Source organism: Schistocerca piceifrons, chromosome 3 (assembly GCF_021461385.2).
Source record: "Schistocerca piceifrons isolate TAMUIC-IGC-003096 chromosome 3, iqSchPice1.1, whole genome shotgun sequence".
Classification (NCBI taxonomy): Eukaryota; Metazoa; Arthropoda; class Insecta; order Orthoptera; family Acrididae; genus Schistocerca; species Schistocerca piceifrons.
Genome location: NC_060140.1, coordinates 804,150,749 through 804,175,519, shown reverse-complemented (window position 1 = coordinate 804,175,519; position 24,771 = coordinate 804,150,749). Strand labels below are relative to the sequence as shown.

Here is a 24,771-nt window from a genome sequence, read left to right as displayed (position 1 = left end):
AAATTTACTTCAGCAAGTGGTGATCGACTTCCTAAGCTTTGGTGTCAGTGTGAACTGATCAGCTTCTAGTACAAAAATAATGGTTGTGAGAAAGAGAGATGATCGGGCATAGAAACCAGCAACGCATCAAATATCTGTATAAATGACGAAGTACACATTGTTCAGAGGTTTCACAATTTGTCGCAGTAAACCATTCAGTTACCAGTACAAGAATTCAATAAGAAATGCTGCAGTAATTTTGAACATCTAGAGAAGATGTAACTTTGGTTTTACATAGACGGTCATGGATCCTGAATAATAATCACGGGGAGAAAGAAATTTTGACAAATTATATACGTTAATAACATCTTTTGCATCTGTAGTTAGTCTTATTAAGACTAAACTCATTTCACTTCGTATTCACGGCTATTCTGCAATTTGAACTTAAATGCCTGTGAGATGATTCTTCAAACCACCTTCAGACTACTTCTCTAGTGTTCCACTCTCTAACAGCGCGTGGGAAAAATGAACACCCCTATACAGGCCAGATGCAACAAAATATTTTCGCATTCAGGGGAGAAATTTAGTGATCAAAATTGCTGTGTACGACTTCATATTAATGGTAAGAAGGGGTGGGCTAGAGTGGTGCAGCAACTGCCATCTTAGAAAAGGTGGACAGGAGCAGAAATGATTAGTGAACAAGTAACACAGAAAACAGAAGATTTACTTAACTTGTACTTCTCCAAACGAACAAAGACATAATACAAATAGCAGCAAGAACTAAAGTACAGCTCATACAACAGCAACAACAGTGATGATGGAGCCACAACTATGCGACATCTGTGTAGCTTTGTGCAGCGACGTGGCTCTTGAGTGTGAGTGGGGATGAGCCACTGCCTCTGGCTATCCTATATTGTGGCAGCAGAGGACACTTTAACTGCAGAGCTGCGGCTCGGCAGGCATGCTCCACTGGATCTGCCAGCTCCCACAAGATGGCTATCACCATCAAACGGAAACTTGCAATTCCATTACTTACTGTAGAATGGCAGTGGGGTGGTATCGATACACGATACCACAGAAATTTTGTGAAAAGATCTCACCCAAACGAAAAAGGCCTTTGTTTTAATCGACTACCACCCCAAACTTGCTTATCAAATCCATCATTGTTTCTCCTATTTCGCAACAATATGAAACAAGCTTCCCTTCTTTAGACTTTTTGAATGTCCTCCATCAATCCTATCTGATAGTCATCTAGTGGTGTAAAATGCCGGGGCATTTATAAGTCAAGGCAAATGGGCAAAATAAATGCCTGGGCAAATGGCCAAAATTCATAAATGTCCAGGCATTAATAAAAAAAATGTTAAGTTGATATTTTGTACTGGAAAAGATGTATTGCAACACTGCTTCTTTAGTGGTTGGGTAACCAGAATGAAAAAGCTGCTTGAGAGTTAGGGGAGAGTTATCGGGGAAGGAATCAATTTGATTGTAAATATAACTTCTTACATCTTTAATGAAGTCAATTTTATGTTCATAGCAATGCAGTCATACGCAAGTAGATAAAGAAAGGAGCAGAACAGAAAACCATAGCCTGTCTCTCAAATGGTACTACACTGACAATAAAGCTTTCGTTCTCTCTTTTTCCACTGAAAAAGCTTGAACATTTAATACATTTATCATCAAGAAACACATTCAGTGATAATTTTGTTATCCTTCTTCAATAATATTTAGAGATTTGATGTGGATTACAGTGTTAGATTACAAAGCGATGATGATGATTATTATTTGTGTGTGCGTGAGAGAGAGAGAGAGAGAGAGAGAGAGAGAGAGAGAGAGAGAGAGAGAGAGAGAGAGAGAGAGAGAGAGAGAGAGAGGGGGGGGGGGGGCATGGTTTTGTTTTACAAACATTCAGACTTGCTGTGGCAAAGAAGGACGTGTGTTGCTGACAGCTGCTTATCATTTATAATGTTATATTAGAAATGATAAGCAGCTGTCAGCAACACGTCATTCTTTGGCACAGCAAGTTGGAATGCTAGTAAAACAAAACCATGCCTCTCTCCTTTCCTTTCATTCTTAGTAATACGAATAAGTGCTAATTATGTGTCAATAGAAAATTACCTGTAAGGTAATTCGTAATATCAGTACACAGTATATGTTCCAAAATACTAATACAAATCGATATCAGTGGTACGGGGTCTGGAATTCATCAGATTGGTCCTATTTTAAAGTATCTCCAATGGCCACTATAACAAAATGGCTTTTCTTACAATTTTGTTTGCTAGTATCATGAACAGTTTGCATGCTTTCACCCTGCAAGTGAAAGCATGAGAACTGTTCATGATCCTAGCACAAAAAAGTTTAAGGAAAGCCACATTGTTACAGTGACCACTAAAGATGATTTAAAATAATTAAAATGTGTCTGGTCTTAATAAGACTTTTGTTACAGTCACAAAAGACGGCAATAACCCATATAACTTGTATAACTAAGACGACAATAACCCATATAACTTGTATAACTGCAACTGTAGAAATGAAAGAGATCATAAAACAAAGAAGACAACAGGTACAAAATTTCACTAAGAACCATGAGAGCAAAATAAGAGAGACCACGTCACCTGAGAAATCATATAGTTGTTCTTCAAATGATCCATTCATAAATGGACCAGGGAAAAGCAGAACTAAGAAGTATTCTTCACTCTGTGTGGCATGTGTGTAGCTGCTGGTGGCTTATTCTCAAGACACCTTCCAGATAAGCAATACGATGATCTAATTTTCATCACTGCTTCAATCAGCTCAATGGAGACAATAACAATGTTACGTAAAAATAAGATATTGTATTTCAAATCTGCCTCTGCAACTACTATGCAGTTTACTGCATGCATTTCATTTTATTCATTTAAAACATTTTTTTGGTGTTTTAAATGAATAAAACAAAACATGTATAATAAACTAAAACATATTACAAAGACGATTTGAAATACTTCAGGGAACTATTTAGCAACCACGGACACCATAGCCACACGTGAAGAATCTGAAGTCACTATCTGCATACCAGTTAATCATCCACAGCATGGTCCAGCTCTTTTGTGATACAAACAACTGACTATAGCTTTCATGGCTTATGATGTAATGAAATCTAAAGGGACTGTGCGCTGCTACACTTCATATATCAACTTTCACATGAGAGGGCTAAACATTACCTCTAATTTCACTTACATACCTTGCACTCATGTTCTGTGCTCACTTCTTGTCATAATACAGGTCTTAATTTTTTGACGTAACAAATGCTTTCTCTGCAGAACTTCGTTAAGCTCTCAAGAATTATAATCACTCTTGCTGCAAACGCAGTGCACTATTAATTTACACCTTAACAGTGCGCTTTTTCTGGTCTTAACCTAAGGTCTCATTAGCCTGCCACTTATTCCTAACATTTTATGGATCTTTTCCCTGGTTGCACATCTTTCAATTTGTGTCTAACTGGAAATAATTCACCAACCCAATGAATTCCTGGCACTTCACTTATCCCTCTTTAATGTATGTAAGTACAGCTATTTCAACAAGTAAGACAGTCCACACTATTATCACAAGACATTCGTCCATAGTAAAATAATGTGCATCATAAAGGTATATATACATGGTTCAGGAGAGTTACAAAATCACATGAGATAAACAAACTCATTGCACCCAAGTGCTATTCACTAAGAACTGATCCCACTACAAAATGCAAATAATAGACTCACCAAAAGTTGGTTTTATATTCTGGAACATTTCTTCTTCTTCTTATCAATATCCTAAAAAGAGAGATCACAGTTTGAAAGACCAATAGAGAGTAAAACATCCTAACCTGGCAGATACTGAGGATCATAAATGTTCTCAACATCTTGTGAAGCTTTTGTAGAAAATAAATTAATTTCCTTGTAACTACATCCACAGCATCTCATTCTAAGATATATTATTGCACAAAGCTGTATCAGAATCACTAACACATTATCATGATATGCTGGATCTTTCACTTTTGCAGACATACTTTCAAGCACTTGCAAATGCTTGAAATTTTGATTAATGAAACAATGTTTTCCATGGTTACTAACAAATAAATCTGAAAACAGCCTGCTAAAAGTAAGAGCTGAGAGATGCAAATCAGACTTGGCCACATACTGATCTATAGAATGGCAATAACATAAAAGATGACAACAGATATGTTCTTTTTTTTAAGAAATTAATGGGCTTAAGAATTCTATAATTTTTCCCTCCCTGCTCCCTGTGAAAGTAATGGTCGCCTCAGCATCTGCCCTTCTGATTTGACTAATACATAATAATGATTCTGGTAACTATTAACACTGGCGTACGAATTTGCATCTGCAAACAATTTCTTCAAGCCAGAGTACTACAAGGCCAAGACTAAGACTGTCACCTTCTGGTTTTTACTCTGGTTTAATACAACCTCCAGTTTTGATCTGGTTACTTTCTCTTCATTTTGCACAAGTCTGCAACACATGATCCATTGGAAATACCTGTCTTTATTCATTATTTTTCTTCTCCCATCCAAGGAAAATACATTCTTTTAATCATGAGATTGTTTGAATTAAAATTCTCTTATTGCAGTGTATTCCAAACACTGGTCTTTCTTCTGTCTGCCTTCAGCAGTTTCAACACTTCCTCCCAACAAATTGCATACATCATTAAAAACTATTAGTATATATGTCAGCAGTCAACACTAAAGCTCCCTTTCATTTGACTCACTAGTCTCTCATGAAGACATCTTTATATTTCAATATGATTGGTACTTTTGAGGTCTGAACTTCACAGATGGGAACTCAAATAAAATTGTTTTAACATCAAGTAACTCTCATTTTTCACCTTTTCTCTCATTCAGAGCAGCAGTGCTACACTTTAATTTCTGCGCAGTTTTCGTTTCGAAACTACTTTCTGCTTCAGGAAGGATGGAAATTCATTGAATTAGTTAACAAAATGGCGAGCTAAAATTCCTGTAATATTTTACATAGAAGACATATTTATGCATGTAGTGAGCAATAAAGGTTGTCTACATCAGTATTGGCAACCATAATTTCAGTAGAGTTTTCTTCCATTTTAACACCTATGTTCTGACATGCAATGGCTTTATGAGGACATAAGAATGATGAACACCACACTGAATCTGGCATTTGCTATAACACTGAAGGAATGAAAACTGCGTTATGGTAGGCAGTGTACTATACATTTGCTTGTCTTGAGATGGGTAGATGTAAGGGAAGCAATTTAGATTATTTAACCAAATCTGAATCCAGTATGTCAACATGCACATCTGCCTAACCTGTACATTCACAGTATCTCTCATTAATACAAAAGAGTCATTCCATGTGAATGGAGCCTTCATAATAAAAAATAAAGTTTAAAAGATCTTAAAGTGTGGCATATCTTTCCGTAGCCAAAAGGTCAAGGAAGCAGAAACTAATCCCAGTTTTCATTATATCCTGGCCTGAAAGGTGTAAAACAGTTACAAACTTACTCTTAGTGTCAGGGAAAAAATTGTAAAATTTAATGTGAAATGTTGGCAGCCCTACAGACTAGTGTCTTTGAAGTTGAATGTCTATGTGTTGTGCATATACTCTCTGGATAATTGTGAAGCTGTAACTGTGATTTTACATTTATAATACAGGAAAATAAGCTCTAAAAAAAAAAAAAAAAAAAAAAAAAAAAAAAAACCACGGAATTTCTGTCACACCCGCAACACAGAAATAGACATTTATTTGTTAATCAGTTTAGTTTCATGTTATGTAAAGTTGAAAGTTTGTAAAAGTGAGGTTAGTTACATGGGCTACAACTTTGAATTATAATATTTTTTTGTAGGAACACGACCATGTCAAGAAACGCGTTTCGGGTTTGATATGTCAAACTGTTAGAGCTGTTACCGTGATACCAGAACTTTGTGACAAGGAAATTTTACTGTAACAACAGACACAGTTATTGTTATTGTTGATATTATTGTTGTGATTGTTGTTATTATTATCAACCAGCTGAAAGTATTATTCTTGTAATTTATTATAGGACAAGCAAGTCATCCACTGAAAGGTGCCGCAACTTTAGAGAAAAACTGAAGCAATCTCCAATTCAGTATCAGGCAATGTTAGAAAATGAACGCAAAAGAAGTAAGTTACGGAGAGAAAAAAAAATAAAGCTGCCTTGCAGGATGATCAAAAGAAACTTAAACATATGCAAGATAGGGAAAGACAAAGGAGGCATCGAGAAAAGAATAAAATTTCTGCTTAAACTCCCACTTCATCTTGCATTTTGTCGCCCTATAAACCATGTAGTTCCAAAAGATCACTTGGGAAGGCGGTAAACTAGGTGAAGAAAAGCTTACCATGCACCCCAAGGAAACTAAAGGATGTAGTGGCAAAGCTGTTAAACGATGAGCTGCCTCAAGTTTCAAATAAATTTAAAAAAGATATGTACAAGAAAGGGAGTAAGTTTCTCAGTGCAGATACAGAAAATAAAATTAAGAACTTCTACCTTTGTGACGACATAAGCCGAAAAGAACCCGGAAGAAAAAATGTGGTTAGTGTCAAGAATCCTGAAATTGGAGAATGAGAACTGAAACAGAAGTGCTATATGATGATGACAATATCTGAAGCATATGAACAATTTATTCTTGAATATCCAGAGTGTCAGATTAAAAAAAAAAAAAAAAAAAAAAAAAAAAACAAAAAACAAAAAAAAAAAAAAAAACATAATTCTTCTCTCTTCGTCCACCTTTTGTATACCCTGTATCATTTATGCCACATAATGTGTGTATTTGTCGATACCACGCAAACATACAGTATTTGGTTGAAAGCGTTGCAAGAGAAACCAGTACATTTCCAAGTAGAACACGAGATTTAGTTAGTATTCTTGTTTGTGACACAGAAAATTATAGGTGTATGTCCAGTGACGGCGAAAAGTGTAACACTTTAAATGCACAAGCCTTGTTGATGAAGAAGAACTGAACAATGAGCTTGAATGGACTCAATGGAAAGATGTTGAAGGTCGCCCTCAGTGTATAGAAACTGTTGGGACAGTTTTGAATGCAATTAAAGAAATAGAAAAACAGCTTCTGGGATTCAAACTGCACTGTTGTGTTAAGAAGAAGCAATCAAAGTACTTTGAGGATGCAAAAGTAAATTTCAGTAACCACGATTTGGTTTTGCAGGTTGACTATGTTGAAAATTATACTTCTGTCTGTCAGGAAGAGATCCAGAGTGCTCACTGGCACCAACAGTAGACAACTATATTTACAGCTGTGGCCTGGATTAAATATGGCACCATACGCAGCTATGCCATTGTTAGGGATGACTTGTCCCACAATAAATATTCAGTTTGGACAATGCTTAAGCTTCTTTTTCAGGACCTAAAGAGAGAATTTCCTTATCTTCAAAGAGTCAAGATTTTCTCCGATGGTTGCACAGCGCAATTCAAGAATCGGTTCACATTATTAAATGTTACATATTTACAAGTTGACTTTGGCATTACTGGTGACTGGAATTTTTTTTTTTTTACCAGTTCTCACAGTAATGGTGCAGTTGATGGCATTGGTGGTACCGTGAAAAGTACAGTGTGGAGAACTGTAAAAATCATGGAGGATTACTATTAACACTCCTTATGATTTTTACAAATGCAGCAAGGAGAAACTGAAAGGGATTACAACCTTCTACTTACCATCTGAAGAAATTAATCCAGCAATGGCTAGGTTGGATAATCATTGGAAAGGCGTACAGCCTATTCCCCAGGATTGCACAAACTCCATTGCATTATAGCAGTTAAAGAGAGAGTTATAAGGGTTTCTGCTACATCTGCCCAAGAGATTACAACAGTGATATCACTTCATAACCATGAAAATGCACACAATTGATAGTGAAGAATCCTTGAAACTTACTATAGGAGATTTTGTACTGTCGGAGTTGACTGTCACTGGAAAGTCCTGTTTGAAGAAGAAATACTTTGCTGAAGTTCTTCAAGTTGATGAACAAGCTGAGCAGGTTTTGCTGAAGTATACAACCCAGTGGGAAATGCTGGATTTGGCCCACAAAAGAAGACATATCTTGGGAAAATATTTCAGTAATCTCTGTAACAACAACGACGTTGTACTATTGTACATATAAATAATATTTTTTTTCCATCTGATTTTTCGTTACACTTGAGTAATTGATGTTCTGATTTCGTTTGTTTTCTTGTTTCATGACATTGTGTTAAGAAAACTGTAAACAATTTTCAATGTGAATATTAATGTTTATGTCAAATGTCAAGCAATATTGTAATAGAATTGAAAGGTAACAAATGTTGAAACTGTTGTAACATGTTTGAAATTGTAACTGTGTGTCTGGGCCATACGTAGGCAATGTGTTAGGATATGTAGAATGCAAAACCTTGGGTGAATACCATGTCTGTAAGGGAGCAGTAAAAGGTGGATGGCAGGTGAGCGCGGGAAAATGCGCACGGGCACTGCACGGCACAACGGGCTCAGCAGTTGTAGTTGGAGTTTGGCATTGGTCTGAGCAACACGTTCTGGATCGAGGAGGCTCTCCTGGAAGACATAGTTTCATTGAGCCTCGGGTATGCCGTTCCAACGCCCATACAGCATGGCAAAATTCCATAGGCACAAAACGGAAAAGTATTGCGACGCTATGAAGAAATAAAGTGCCGGTATGTCAAGAGCCATAGCTGTGGTTGTATGTGTGCTCTATGCCTCGCCATCTCGCCGCCCGCCAACCGCCGCATCGATACAAACAGGTTGAAACTTCTGGTACTGTATTCGTATGGACCAGTGTTACTTTTGTTCCATACTGTTCAATAACAACTTAAATTTTACCAGAACTTTCCTATTATTTAATTATCCTCACAACTAACCTAGATAGGGTCCTTTCCAAATGTTGTGCAATCCAAGTGTCCCGAAATGAAAAATTAAATTTTGTTTTAATAATAATTACTTGCAGACCTAACTATGTAAGAATGGTGTTTAAAGAACTGTTTTGTTAATGAACCAGTAAATGAATAACGAAGGTCTGACAAAGTTGGAAGATAACTTTAATATTGATTTAGTAATGAAGTTTAATTACTTCGAGACAGATAAAAAGGTGTTTAAATAAGCAGGAAATAAGATAAAAAGAGTAGTAACTCATATACTGGAAATCTTGAGCGCATAATGGTTTCAATAATCAATTTTTTAAATACAGTAATCATAACAGTTTCAGGGTCCCCCCCCCCTTTTTTATTCATTTGAATTCTGAAGTGCTCTAAATTGATTTGACCAGCAAAAGTTAAAGTCAATATAAAATCCAAGATTTATCAGTGTTTTTATCTTTAACAAAATTGACATTGTGTGTGTGACTCTAAAGTGCTGCTTCTAGGGCAACCTATGCCCGATTTTAATCAGATCAATAGACAGTACGAAGTTTTGTAGTATACATTATAGTGAAGTGTTATGTATTTATGGTTTTTCCATATCAGTACAGAACGTGAAACTATCAGTTCAATAGATTTTCTGGTTCTAAAATTTGCTATATTATGCAGTGTTACTACGTGTTGGTTTGCATGAATATACACCAACTCGTACAGGAAAGAAACTCAGTTAATGCCTAATTAGGCTGGCGACCGCATTATTAACAAATTGGTAGCATCTTCTGTGTCATTTCTTGTCCGTCCTGACGTGTAGTTGCATTTCGGACTTATTTGACGTATCATTGTTATTACAGAGTGGGTGTAAGTCTGATTTGCCACCATTCAGGTACACGCGGTCAATATCTATACAAAAATCCTGTCTCGTAAGGTGAACTCCACTCACTTACCATAGTACAGGCTTTAATGAGTATTGTGTGCCCCACGCGCACGTTACATCTCCCAGAAAGTAAATCCACCCAAGCTGTTGCGTAACAGGGGACAATTTGTTTGTCAGCAGTATTGAAATAGGTCTAGTTCTCTCGTTTGAGTTTTTATCATTTTAACATAATAATTAAAGAATTTTCTTGCTGTTTTGTTTTAAATTTCACTCAATAATATTGACGTATCTGTGTGTCACACCCGCAACACTTCTTCATGATTTTTTTAGCAGGTTGAGTGTAAAATTAAGAGCTAAAATTTTTACAGGAACTTAATAACATTCTATTCTATTCACTAAATTAAAGTTAGCCTTACTCCGACACCTGAAGTACAAATAAATATAATGTTACATGTGAAAAATGTCACAAAATGTCACACCCGCAACAGTGGAATAACCCAAAAGATATTTTACAAATCTGATAACAGACCCTTGTGAATAATCTGCAGATGAAGGAAGGTCTTAAATCATGTTATCCAAAACAGCTCCCACAAATTCTGACATGTTAAGGCTGTTGTACAAAATGTATTCTTTATTTTTTTTTTATTTTGTATTCACCATTGACTGAAGAAATTATGTAATTCACAATTGCAGTTACAGCCTTTGGGCCATTTTCAAGTGGTACTGCAAAAGATTTGGCAGTACCATTTAAAAATGGCCCAAATGCTGAAGAATATGACAAACTTTACAATATTCTACATGGTTGTGAACCCCAACCACAAGAAGTTAATGTGCACTTTGGAAGTAAGAATTCCGCAGCACATTTCCCCACTCTAAGTCCTTCACAGTCAATGTGCAATGTATCTACACAATGTGCACCAAAACCCTCATCAGAAACTTGGGTATAATAATACTTTTCTGACAGCCCATTCCCTCACAGTATTTGGTAATTTTAAGAGAAAATGCATTAAAATATTGAGCCAATGTAGACCTTTGCCTATGCCACAGGTCAATCAGATACCATTATCCATATTTCTTATGCACATTTGTTGGTTTTGCAAACACACGTCGCACTACCACTTTTTTTACCTACCCTAAATCTCTGACTATGTAATAGATTACTCCGCCATCACAATCCAGATTTCAAGGGAAGGGAAGGGAAAGAAAAGCTATGTTACAGGGACAAATCACTGATGAATATTTTTGTGCATACTATCCCACATATACAGTATGTTAATTTCATAAAACACATAGAGGAGCTACCACATGACTAACCATACAAAAGTTTTTTTCCAAAAAGGAAACAGATGAATCCATGTATCTGTCATACTGACACAAAATAAACAAATTAATATCTGCGTAAAAAGAAAAATTAAAGGGGGGGGGGGGGGGTGGGAGGAGAAAGAGAAGTAGAGAGAGAGCGAGAGAGAATGTCAATGGAAAGTTGTGGACAGAAAATAAACAAAGATGAGATAAAAGAAAAGAAGCATTTTTCAGATGGCATTTTGGTTATATGATTTTCTGTCTAGCATATGGTTCCTGAAGTATTCTTCTAACATAGCTGACACATTCCAGTGTCCACTAGTCTCACTCAACCATAGTTTCACTCATTTTAAGTGAAAACTATCAAAGTGATTCAGAAGCCTAACATGTGTATCATTGCTGTCTTCAGTCTAAAGACTTTTCTGGGGAACCTCTCCACTCTACTCTATCCTGTGGAAGCCTCATCATCTCCAAAATAACTTTTATAACCTACACCCATTTGAACCTATTTACTGTATTCATCTCTTCTTCTCAATCTACAATTTTTATCCGCCACACTTTCCTCTAATACTAAATTATGATTCTTTGATGTCTCAGGACATGTCTTATCAAACAACACCTTCTTTTAGTCACACTGTGCCATAAATTCCTTTTCTCCACAGTTCTATTCAGTACCTCATCACTAGTTACATCCATCTGCTCTTCGGTATTACTCTGTAGCACCACATTTCAAAAGTTTGTTTTCTCTTCTTGTCTGAACTGCTTATCATCCACGTTTCACTTACAAATGTATGCTATGCTCCATACAAATACCTTCAGAAGAGACTTCCTAACATATAGAATATAATCAATGTTAACAAATTTCTCTTCTTCAGAAAATCTCTTCTAGCACTGCCAGTCTACATTTTATATCGTATCTACTTCAGTAACCATAAGTTATTCTACTGCCTAAATAGCAAAACTCATCTACTGCTTTTAACGTTACATTTCATAATCTAATTCCCAAAGCATCACCCAAATTAGTTCAAAAACATTCCATTAACCTTGCTTTGCTTTTATTGGTGTTCATCTTATATCCTACTTTCAAGACACTGTTCATTCCATTCAACTGGTCTTCCAAGTCCTTCATTGTCCCTGACAGAATTACAATGTCATCAGCAAAGATCAAAGCTTTTATTCCTGTTCCCTAAACTTTATTACAATCTCCAAATTTTTGTCTGGTTTCCATTACTGCCCACTCAATGTACACAATGAACATCATCAGGAATACGCTCCAACCCTTTCTCACTCTTCTAAACAACTAGTTCCCTTTCATATCATTTAACATATGTAACTGCCATCTGGTTTCTGTACAAGTTTTAAATAATATTTCGCTTCTTGTTTTTTACCCAGATACTTTCAGAATTTCAAAGAGTGGAACCAGTGAACATCATTACTAGCTTTCTCTAAGTGTACAAATGCTAGAAATGCAGATTTGCCTTTCTGTAACCTATTTTTTAAGAAGTCGCAGTTTCATCATTGCTGCACGACCTTTCCTGAAGTCGGCTTCTACCAGTTTTTCCATTCTTCTGCAAATAATTCACGTCACTATTTTGCAACCATGAGTTATTAAACAGATATTTCAATAATATTCACAACTGGCAGCACCTGCTTTCTCAGAAACTGAAATTATTACATTTTACTTTAAGTCTAACGGTACTTCACATGTGTCACATAGTGTGCAATGGGTGTAACAGTTTCATCATGGCTAACTCTCCGAAGGATACATAGTTCGGAGGGAATGTCATCTGTTGCAGGTGCCTTGTTTCGACATAGGACTTTCAGTGTTCTGTGAAATTCTTCTTGCAGTATTATATCTTCCATCTCATCTGCATCTACATCCTTTTCCTTTTCTATAATATTGCCTTCAAGTTTGTTTCCTTGCAAAGCCCCTCTACATATTCCTTCCACCTTTCATTTCTGTTGTTTGCTTCGTAGTGGTTTTCTGTCTGAGATGCTGATATTCATACAACTGCTTCTCTTTCCTCCGAAGGCCTTTTTTTTTATAGGCAGTATCTATCTTTTCCCTAATTATACATGCTTTACCAATTAAATTCAGTACCTCCAGTAATATCCAACGATTTCTACTATGCCTTGTCTCTTTACCTATTCAATCATTGTCTCATGCTCACTTTTAAACTCTCGACAATGACTGGTTCCTTTAACTAACCACATCTTTCAGCAGTTTCTTCAGTTTTAATCTAAAGTTCACAGCCTACAAATTGTGGTCTCCAGGTCTGTTCCACATACAGGGCTCTTTCTTTCACAATTCTTAGCCCCAGTGTTACACATGATGCTCTGTGCAAAATTCTACCAGATGAGTGAAAGCTGTTAATTCTTGGGAATAAGGTGGTATTGTTAACAAAAAATGACAGGAAAGAATATATATACATAGAGGCCAATGTCAGAATACCCAGACTAGTCTACAGGGGTCAACAAGAGGTTCACAAACTCATACCACTTATTGCCTGAACTGCCTGTTTCCGAGCCAAAAATATCCTTTGACAATGGGAAGTGTTACCCCACAATAAAATACCATAAGACACATACAAATGAAAATAAGCAAAGTAGACTAATTTTCGTGTCAAACGATCACTTACTTCAGAAACCGTTTGAATAGTAAAAGTGGCAGCATTAAGTCTTTAAAAATATCCTGAATGTGGGCTTTCCAAGACAGTTTACTGTCTATCTGAGCACCAAGAAATTTGAACTGTTCAGTTTCACAAATCATATAGGCCTACCTATTCCGCGAAATTAAAATGTCGGGTTTTGTTGAATTTGTGTAAGAAACTGTAAAAACTTAGTCTTACTGTGATTGAGCATTAGTTTATTTTCTACAAGCCATGAACTTATGTCATGAACTGCACTACTTGAAACCAAAGGTTACTTCTGTATATCTAAACCAAAGGCTGTAAACAATAAACATGTCAGATTACCCAAAGCTAGACAAAAAGACTGATGACTTTAGAGTGTTTTGGGTGTACAAATCATCATGTGGCAAGAATGGCATCATTCTGAAAAAAAAGTTGGTACCTTACTGAAAATGAATACGAAGAAAAAACGATTGTTACATGTGAAGACTCCAATATTGATGTGTGAAAATTCTCAAAAGTAAGACAAGATTTTGAAGAATTGTCATTAGAACATAACATGAAGGCAACAATATCTGCACCAACAACAGTGACTTCTTAAAAACAGTTACTAATAACATCATTACTGATGATAGTAGGTGTAAGTATGAGTCACATGTAGCCTAAACGGACATATCTTATCATCATGGACAGCTGATTGCTTCTGCAGAAGTAATGACATAGTATTAGACTCAAAATGAACAACCAAAGAAATCAGGACCATCAGAGGGCAAAATATTAACATATTTAGAACAATATTAACCTTACCAATACCAACACATTTTCCTTAATGCGCATTACCAAGTGGCGAGGAGGGGGCAGGTACTTTATGACCTCAAAAAATTTCAATTGTTAACATTTACTCACAACTACTTTTTTAAAAAATATTGACGTGTAAGTATGGTCCTGAAACTGAAAATACTGAATACAACATTAACTGCGAAAAATGACATTCACTGAGACTAAAATTTTTTGGTTAAAATTTTAAAAAATTCTGGAATCTGGTCAAAGAACTCTTTAAAAACAGTTTTTTTGACATTTTAAAATATTAAGTATCTAACAATATTGCAATATTTTCAAAAGGTGGGCATAAAGTAACCCACCTCCTCATTGATATTGCATGGGTTAAGTAGGGAAACCTGGAATGAAACCTTACAGGTGCAGAATGTAAACAAAAAGTATGATTCATTTATTGCAACAATTAAATATGAGTTTAATATAGCACTTTCCCAAAGGAATGACATAACACAGCTGCAGGATCAAATACAGAGGATTACCAGTGAAATAACCAAACTGCATACGAAGTTGCAGGTTCTGAGGCAAAGGGGCAAAGCGGAAAATCATACGATAGTAAAAAGAAGTACAGGCAGGTCGATAGAAACACAAACAGACACACAAAATTCAAGCTTTCGCAACAAACTGTTGCCTCATCAGGAAAGAGGGAAGGAGAGGGAAAGACGAAAGGAAGTGGGTTTTAAGGGAGAGGGTAAGGAGTCATTCCAATCCCGGGAGCAGAAAGACTTACCTTAGGGGGAAAAACGGAAGGGTATACACTCGCGCACACACACACACACACACACATATCCATCCACACATATACAGACACAAGCAGACATATTTAAAGACAAAGAGTTTGGGCAGAGTAAGTCACATCATCTTTGTTTTTAAATATATTTTTCCCGCGTGGAATGTCTCCCTCTATTATATTAAAAAGAAGTACAGAAAGATCAGAAGAGAGGACTAAGCAAGGGGCAATTACCACCATAATAAACTCAAAAAACAACATACAGACAGACTAGAATGTAACTGGTGAAAGAAAAAACAGATCATGTCAATGAAAATAGGGTTACACATGGTATAGAAATAGCTAAAGTACTCAATGGTAACTATAGAAACGTGGTACAGAACTTAAAACTGTAATGAAATCATACTCAAAAGAAGGTTATTGATGTATTTAAAAAAAAAAAGAAAAATGAAAAGCTGAACCATTTTCTTGATACTAAAACAGAAGATAACCTGAGAAAAACTGTGCACCAACTGAAGTCCAAGAAATCAGGTGGTGGTGATGCAATATTGAATCACATAATAAAACTGGCAAGGGAGCAAATAATCAGACCATTGCTGGACACAGCCAACAGCTCTTTCACAAACAGAATTTTTCCTGAAAATCTGAAGATAAGCTGGGTGGTGCCAATGTACAAGAAAGGGGATAAGGATGGCCCTAACAACTACAGACCCATTTGATATCAGGTTTCTCAAAAATCATGGAAATGCTTACATGTAATACATTTGTTGATTTTCCAGCACAAAGAGAACATTCTTGTACCATAACAGCATGGTTTCAGAAAGGATAAATCTACAGACTCAGCAACTGCCAATCTGACAGAATACATTACACAGTCCTTAGATGAAAAAGAAGTTGTAACTGTAATGTTTCTGGACCTCTCCAGAGCATTTGACACCACAGACCAAGAAGTACTGATACTAAAATTGGGAAACTATTGTACTCAAGGCAAAACAGAGGAGTTGGCAATCATATTAAGTGAAATCACCCAGAGGCCGTTGCCCTTATGTCACAGATTTATCTGAAAATTTGGTGTAAGAATGTACATAATGAGTTAGGGTTAAAATATTGTTTTGTGGAATTTTTTGACCAAAATTGCAATTAGGAGACCATTTTGAAATGTGGGCCCCTTCTACCAACTGGTGTTGAGACACAAAGTGCCGTGTAAGTTCGTAACCATTTTTATTTATGAATCAATTTTATTTCATTTGGTGTCACTGGAAAGTAAAAGAATTGAGCCATAATATAAAAATCATTAAAGTGCTGTGTCTAAGCAACAAATGTTTGAAAATTTGTAATTAATGTAATTTCTCACCTTTTTTTTCAAATTTCAGGAATTTTTTTCTGCAGAATCACAAGTTTCACCATCTCAAATTTTGTTTCAAATAATTACTACTGCCATACTTTTCAACATAAAAAAAATCAAAAGGGTGTTTTTCCTTTATTGTTAGATCTTATACTTTTCAATAATGCTGTAATAATTAGTTGCTTCAAATAGCTAATCAACAATACATGAAACAACAATGAAAAATTCAGTCTAGCAGCAACACTCAAATGCAACAAAGGCTGTGTGTGTGTGATGTTTGTGTGTGTCTGTGCACTTTATATATCTGAAGGAATGTTTTGTCTTGATTTTGTGCTTCTTACATTCTGTCTGGTAAGTTATATGAAAGTACAGTCGAACCTCTCAATATGATAACGTTCGGGAAATAGAGCCCCTCTATGAGATGGTGAAAAGGAACGACTGAAATTAAAAAGATAAAGAATTCATCCAATCCATGCATAGTTGTCCAGTAACTTATAACCAGGGAGACTTAATTTAACTTCCATAAGCGCAATGGGTTGAATTTTTTCAACATATTACAGTGCCCTCTGATGTTGTATAATTTTTATGAAGTGACGCTTTACCACCCAATCATATTATAACCTAGATGGTTGTTGCAGTATATGCTTTGTTTAATTGTGGCTTCTTATCAGATGTTTTTGTGATTTTTATTTATCAAATATTATAATGAGTGAAAAAAGATCACATTTCATTTAACATTTTTTCACATGTTTTTTTATATCAATTATCGTTAGAAATGATATTCATATAAATATTATTATTATTTATTAATAATAAATAATTTTGTTGCATACAAAAATATATTATGATCAATGATAATTCATTTAAAAATACATTACATTAAAATTTAGTCATATTTATAACTCCATTTTAAAGGTGTTTTATAATTAGTTATTACTCTTTAAATTATTATTTATTCACTGTATGATATCATCAATTTAATTATAAATTTTAAAAAAAAAAATCAAGATTTGTATATTAATTTATTTTTAAACGTAATTTATATATTTGAAATATATATTACCTTCAAACCAATCATTAATCCACTCAATTTTAGCAATATATAACCAAGCAATAAATAAATAATTATTAATTACTTTTGTCATTGATTTTGTTATTGACAGTTGAAAATTAATTTTAAGGTATTTCATTTTAAAGGCTGTTAAGACATTGTCAATACAACATTTTTAAGGTTATAAGTGTTTTACACATTTTCACAGAATTTAAACAAAAAAAAATATTTTCTTTATTTACATAAAATTTATTACTTACATACGATAACTTAAATAAAACAAATTATAATAAACAGAATTCAATTCCACAATAGGAGGTTTTATGTATTATGAATCTTACTACGCTCCTACAGTAGCATCTGATTGACTGTCATAAAATACCTCACACTATCAAGTTGAGGGGTTTTAGAATATCATATTGAGGGGTTTTACATATCGAGGGGTCCGACTGTAATACAAAGTTGTTCCATAATGTGAATATTAGGGATCACTTAATAAAGTGGTCATCAACTCCTCCTCATTTCCCCCTTACAATTCCTCATAGTACATTTTTGAATAATTAGAGAACAAGAAAACGTTTCAAACCATCCAGTTGTTTTCTGCAACATACACAGTTGATTAAAAAATAACAATGGAAAACAAATGTTAAGGTTTTGTGTCAGCAGTTGTGTGTCAGAAGAAAAGTAGTAGCACTGAAGAGCTAGATTTAATAGATAGGCTATGTCAAGCCTGAATCAAGCTGATATTGAATTATTGAAGCTAAGAAGCACCTGTGAAAATATTGAGCATGTTTGTTTTTCTCACAAACGGCTCTATTTGGGAACATTTGAAGATAGACAAAGAATTTGCTGTGACTCTTTCAAGAAGCATGGTAAAAAGACTGCAAAGAAATCTTTGAAACCTATTTCTTTAATTATGGCAAGGAAATATAAAACCCTTGGACTTATCCCAGGTACCAAGCTGTGCATAACATGCCGTAAGGACATTGTATCCCTATGGCGGATGGATGAATGTGAAGTTGAAGATCAAGAATATACACCAGATCCATATACAGATCTTCAAAAACTTAATGAAAGTTGTGAATTACTTGAAATTTCAGCATTTTATGTTACCAAGAGAGCAGAAGACAGGCTTCCGGAATACATTAGATCGAAGTCTCGTCGCTTAGCTTTAAAATTCCGGAAATACGGAAGCGTCCAATCCCACCCGTCTGCTTTGACCCATGACGTCACAAATATGGCGGAAACAAAAACACACACACACACACACACTTTCCACAAGAAGCCTAATGACACTAACGGGACAAGCGCGCCAAATGGGGTGTTTTGGGTGGGGGGCAAACTAAATATAAACAAATTTAGACGCCTTGCGTAGCTACAACGTGTAAGTGAAGACAGCCATGAATGAATACCCACCCACCTCCCCAGGGGTCGTAACCCCTGCAACCCATAGAAGATAAAGATGCTTCAGTAGCTGATTAGTGTTTTTTGTCTTTGTAAAAAAAAAAAAAAATCTCACGGGATAGAACGAACAGATCAGAAAGATAAATATAATAAACTAAAACAGAAATTCGAGGAAAAAGATAATTAAAATAAGTAATAAGTGTTTTTAAATTTTTAAAAAAAATCTCACGAGATAGAACGAACAGATCAGAAAAGTAAATAAAATAAGATAAAACAGAACTGGAGACAGCCACACTCAAACCAAACTCCGCGCCGTCATGACGTCACACACGACAACACCCTTACGTCACGGGTCAAAGCCGACGCGTTGGATCTGACGCTACATGTGCTACATGTTCCAGTGAAAAATGTGTCTGAAGAAACTGGCAGTGCTGAATGTACAGACTGTAATATTCTAATGCAAATACTTACCTTAGCACCAGCTTCATGGAGTAAAGAAACAATACAAATATTTCTTAACACTAGCGAATACATTGTAAAGAAATCGAGGGTATTGCTAAAAGAAGATGGTATTTTGTCAAAAGGGAGTTATAAAGTGGGAAATAGAATAGATAAGGATGGGGAAAAACTTGTCCAGAATTTTTACTGTGAAGATGTATAAGTCGCATTTCTGCTAATAAAAAGACTGTCCGTCTGCCCCTTCACAGAATGGCAGAAGAGTTTATAAGACAAAAAGACTAATTTTACGTAATCTGAAAGATGTATACTTAGCTTTCACAGAAAAATACCCTGAAGATAAAATTGGTTTTACTAAATTTTGTGAACTTAGGCCAAAAGAATTTGTTACTGTAATGCATAACGTATGTGTAAGCACATATCACCAAAACGTAAAACTGTTAATGCATGCCGCACATGAGAAAGAACCATACATTGAACTTCTACAGAAACTTGTGTGCAATCTGGAAAACGAGGAGTGCATGCTTCATCGCTGTTCTCGGTGTCCTGAAAAACATGAACGGCGCAATTTTTAAATGGAGATGGAGTCCTTACAATACTGTGAAAATTTTGTATTCAAACAATGGATCGAAACTGATCGACCTACACAGGAGACATTAATGAAGACGACCAATGAATTTGTTGAGTATCTCATGCAAAAACTTCAAAGCTTAATACATCATTATGTATCAAAATCTCAGTCACTACTTCAAATCAAGCAAAGAAACCCTCCCTGATACTACATGCATCATCATAGTGGATTTTGCAGAGAACCATATCTGTTTGCTTCAGGATGCTGCACAAGGATTTCACTGACAGAACATTCAAGTCACCCTTCATCTTTTTGTGGTGTACTTTAAAACAGATGACTGCATCAAGTCAATGTCACCGTGTTGTATAAGTGACTGTTTGCAGCATGATACAAACACATTCTATGTTTTCCAGAAAACTGCTCTCACTTATATACTGGAACAATTAACACACATCCAGCATGTTACGTACTTCAGTGATTGCAGATCTGCACAATATAAAAACATTTAAGAACTTTTTAAATTTGTGCCATCACAAGCAAGATCATGGATTAACTGCAGAATGGATTTTTTTTTCTACTAGTCAAGACAAAAATACATGTGATGGAGTTGGTGGTACTATTAAACGTTTAGCAACAAAAGCAAGTTTACAGTGTCCATATGACAGTCACACTTAAGTCCAAAAGATCTGTTTACATTTGCCAAACTCATGTTCCAGGAATAGGAACCTTTTATGTTACAACAGAGTAGATAACAAAGTTCACATACATGTTACAAAAACGATATGAGACTGGTTCTAGCATCCCTGGGGCAAGAGTGAATCATTTTCTCAAACCACTGAATGAAAACAAGTTGCTGATAAAGCGTCTTTCATCATCTACTAAACTCATCCAAATTCCTCTTGGAATTCAAAACTCTGCCTCCAACACAATTAAAGAAGAAACATTTGTCACAGCCATCTACGATAACCAGTGGTGGCTTGGAAAAATTCTAGAGATAAGTGAAGAACACAGAGATGCAAAGGTTAAGTTCATGAGTCCAAGTGGCCCTTCCTCAACTTATTCATGGCCACTTCACACTGATGTTTGCTGGATACTTTATGCATACATTTTAATGACTTTGCCTGCTCCTAGTGCCAAGAGTCGAGGGGCATGAAAGGGAAGCAGTGGTTGGGAAGGGAGTGAGACAGAGTTGTAGCCTATCCCCAATGTTATTCAATCTGTATATTGAGCAAGCAGTAAAGGATACAAAAGAAAAATTTGGAGTAGGTATTAAAATCCAGAGAGAAGAAATAAAAACTTTGAGGTTCACCGATGACATTGTAATTCTGTCAGAGACAGCAAAGGACCTGGAAGAGCAGTTGAATGGAATGGACAGTGTCTTCAAAGGATGATATAAGATGAACATCAACAAAAGCAAAACGAGGATAATGGAATGTAGTTGAATTAAATCAGGTGATGCTGCCAGAATTAGATTAGAAAATGAGACACTTAAAGTAGTAAAGGAGTTTTGCTATTTGGGGAGCAAAATAACTGATGATGGTCGAAGTAGAGAGGATATAAAATGTAGACTGGCAATGGCAAGGAAAGCGTTTCTGAAGAAGAGACATTTGTTAACACTGAGTATAGATTTAAGTATCAGGAAGTCGTTTCTGAAAGTATTTGTATGGCGTGTAACCATGTATGGAAGTGACACGTGGACGATAAATAGTTTGGACAAGAAGAGAATAGAAGCTTTCGAAATGTGGTGCTACAGAAGAATGCTGAAGATTAGATGGGTAGATCACATAACTAATGTGGGGATATTGAACAGAACTGGAGAGAAGAGAAATTTGTGGCACAACTTGACTAGAAGAAGGGACTGGCTGGTAGGGCATATTCTGAGGCATCAAGGGATCACCAATTTAGTATTGGAGGGCAGTGTAGAGGGTAAAAATTGTAGAGGGAGACCAAGAGATAAATACACAAAACAGATTCAAAAGGATGTAGGTTGCAGTAGGTACTAGGAGATGAAGAAGCTTGCACAGGATAGAGTAGCATGGAGAGCTGCATCAAACCAGTCTCTGGACTGAAGACCACAACAACAACATTCATAATGATTCAGCTATCACAGTATGCAGACAAACAGCTTCTGTACATACTCTTTGAATCATACCTGCAGTATGGAGAGACTGTGTGGGGAAATTCATATTAAAAAAATATATTATTCACATTACAAAATAAGCAATCATGATCATTTTAAGAAGAAAGACTTTTAAAACATACAGAAACTGCTTCAAAAATCTAAGCATCTTAACTTTTAGAACTTGGGACATACATAAAACAATAATACACATCACAAAATACACCACAGAGTGGATTACAAATGCTAGAGTGTACACACTCACAACACACAGAGGAAGGCTGACATACAAAGCATACTCCACCGAATGACAACGCCTGAAAAAGAACCTCAGTACTCAGATATCAAATTACTAAGAAGTCTGCCTAAAAACATGCATGAGTATATATGACACCCATTTTCCAAAGAGCCTCAAAGACTACCTGGTGGAAAAGGAATTTTACACTTTTGAAGAGTACTTATTGCATTAAATTTTTATATATTATTATTCATAGTCAATTATGATCAAACATAAGAGATATGGCAAGGAAGTACATGATAATAAATGCTTTCTGTTTTTGACATGTTCTATGTTACATTTACTGCTGACCATGCCATCCTAAAGAATCAAATAAAATTCAATTACCCCCATCTGATTTGGTAGTTATTACCCTGCACCTACCTGTTCCTCCTGCCACCAAAAAAATCACTAATTCCCTTAGAACCAACTTGAACCTACCCATTTCTCTTATTAACTTTTCCATTATGCTTCCCCAAATAAGGGATCTATCATTCCACTTTCAGACCTGTAGAATGCCGTTTTATTTTTCCTGGTGACACATACTCCTGGGTAGTTCCAGCCTGGATATCAGAATGTGGGGCTATTTTACCTCCAGAATATTTTTCCCCATGAGCATGTCACCATGATTTAGCCATATAGTAAACCTGCATGCCCTAAGGAAAAATAAGAGCTGTAGTTTCCCCTTGTTTCAGCAATCACCAGTACCAGAACAGGACGACCCCATTGGCTTATGTTCCAAGGCCAAATCAGTCTATCAGCCACACTGTTGCCTCTGCAACTATCAAAAAAGCTGCTGCCCCTCTTCAGGAACCTGATGTTTGTCTTGCCACTCTGCGGATACCCCTCTGTTGTGGATGTACACACAATATGGCTATCTATACCATAAAGGCACATAAATAATCCCACCTCAGCCAAGTCAGTGGTTCCATATCACAAATTTGAATAAACCAATGTGATAGGTCCAAAAAACGAATAGCTCTCTGGCAAGAAGCAAAAGTAGGAAGGATTCTGGAAATCATATTCTAGCCAGTAAAAAAGTACCTGTGCAATATCATTACAAACAATATACAGGAAAACTAGAGCAAATACTGTAAATCTTTTGTTGCCTGTGCTCAATGGGACCACTTGAACTTGCAACATGCACATGTAAAAATACACAAAAGCGATAGCACATTGGTGACCCTTTATCAGTAAGAATGGACAGTGTGCAATGTTGAAGCTTTGAATTCAATATATGGTTAAATGTGAAATAGAGCACAGTCACAAGCAATTTTTTGTTGGTGGTTTTGTAAAACTCAACTAGGCAGTTCGACAATTTACTTAAAATAAATAGATACTGCCTTCACAATTCCGCACTAGCAGTTTAGAGGGGGCCGTCGCTTTTAAAATTAGAGATGAAATGTAGAGAGAAACAACGCAAACAAGGTAACACAGCAACCAGGTCTTCATATGAAAGATCTTGCAATTCAATGTTAATGATTTAACCGCGTGTGTTTTCGATAGTGGGCAACTCAACTGATATTACAAAAGAAAACTAAGATACTCTTGCACTGGATCATATTTTGAAACCTGGCGTCCGTGAAAGAATTCAGGCATTTTCGGTTCATTTGCATCACATATATGCTGGGCACGGCAAAGTAGTAATATATTGGTAGTGCTAAATTATTTGTGCGTTGCTCCAAAAACATACTTCCACAACCCCTAAAATTGTAGGACACGAGATACCCGACAACTAATACTTAACTGGACATTCTTAATACATGCAACGTAGGGCCGTAAGTCTTCAGTGGGGCGTAACTACACGTATAATGCCAATTCAGGGTAAGTAAGAAGTTTAAACACTGAATCAACCGCAATAGCATTTATGCACACGCCACTTCAAATGTCTTCTAGACATGTTAACTGGAGGTCAGAAAACAATTCGAATGTGGCGAGGGTTAAAACGGTAACTCCGTGTTCGATACGTTATTAAATGACGTAAACAAAGTACCACATAAAAAAAGTAATTCGGTACTCACCAAACATTGAAATCGATTTACTTCTCCACCAAAGTAAACACAAAACCTTTCAATCCACTGCGTAGAGTCAGTAAACAGTCAAGGCTATATGCGAAACGCACAGTACCGCCAACCTTATAAAACGAACGCTCGGTCTTGCACCATAAATACAGGAAATTACATACTATTGTGTCATTCTGCACTACCACAATATAATATGCATTTAATAGCAATACGTCAAGTGTTATGGTACCTTCGGCAAGTATTTACTTATCTTAACAATAGTTCTCTAGGGAGTTTGACTTTCTCAATTGGCCCCTCCTGC

The 24,771-nt window shown here is 35.9% G+C and overlaps 1 protein-coding gene across 2 annotated transcripts in view; it reads right to left on the bottom strand.

The window, feature by feature from the left end:
• The window catches only part of LOC124788078 (nuclear pore complex protein Nup98-Nup96), a 135,068-nt gene extending 110,500 nt beyond the window's left edge, over positions 1-24,568 (bottom strand). Inside the window, exons 1-2 of one of the 2 annotated variants that reach the window (XM_047255172.1) lie at positions 24,468-24,544; positions 3,717-3,767 (exon numbers count right to left, since the gene is read on the bottom strand). In XM_047255172.1, the coding sequence (XP_047111128.1) occupies positions 3,717-3,744 (28 nt within the window). In that variant the 5' untranslated portion in view covers positions 3,745-3,767; positions 24,468-24,544. Of the gene's footprint in view, positions 1-3,716; positions 3,768-24,467 lie in introns of both variants that reach the window. The other variant, XM_047255174.1, reaches the window with a different exon arrangement.
• Between the last annotated feature and the right edge of the window lie 203 nt (positions 24,569-24,771).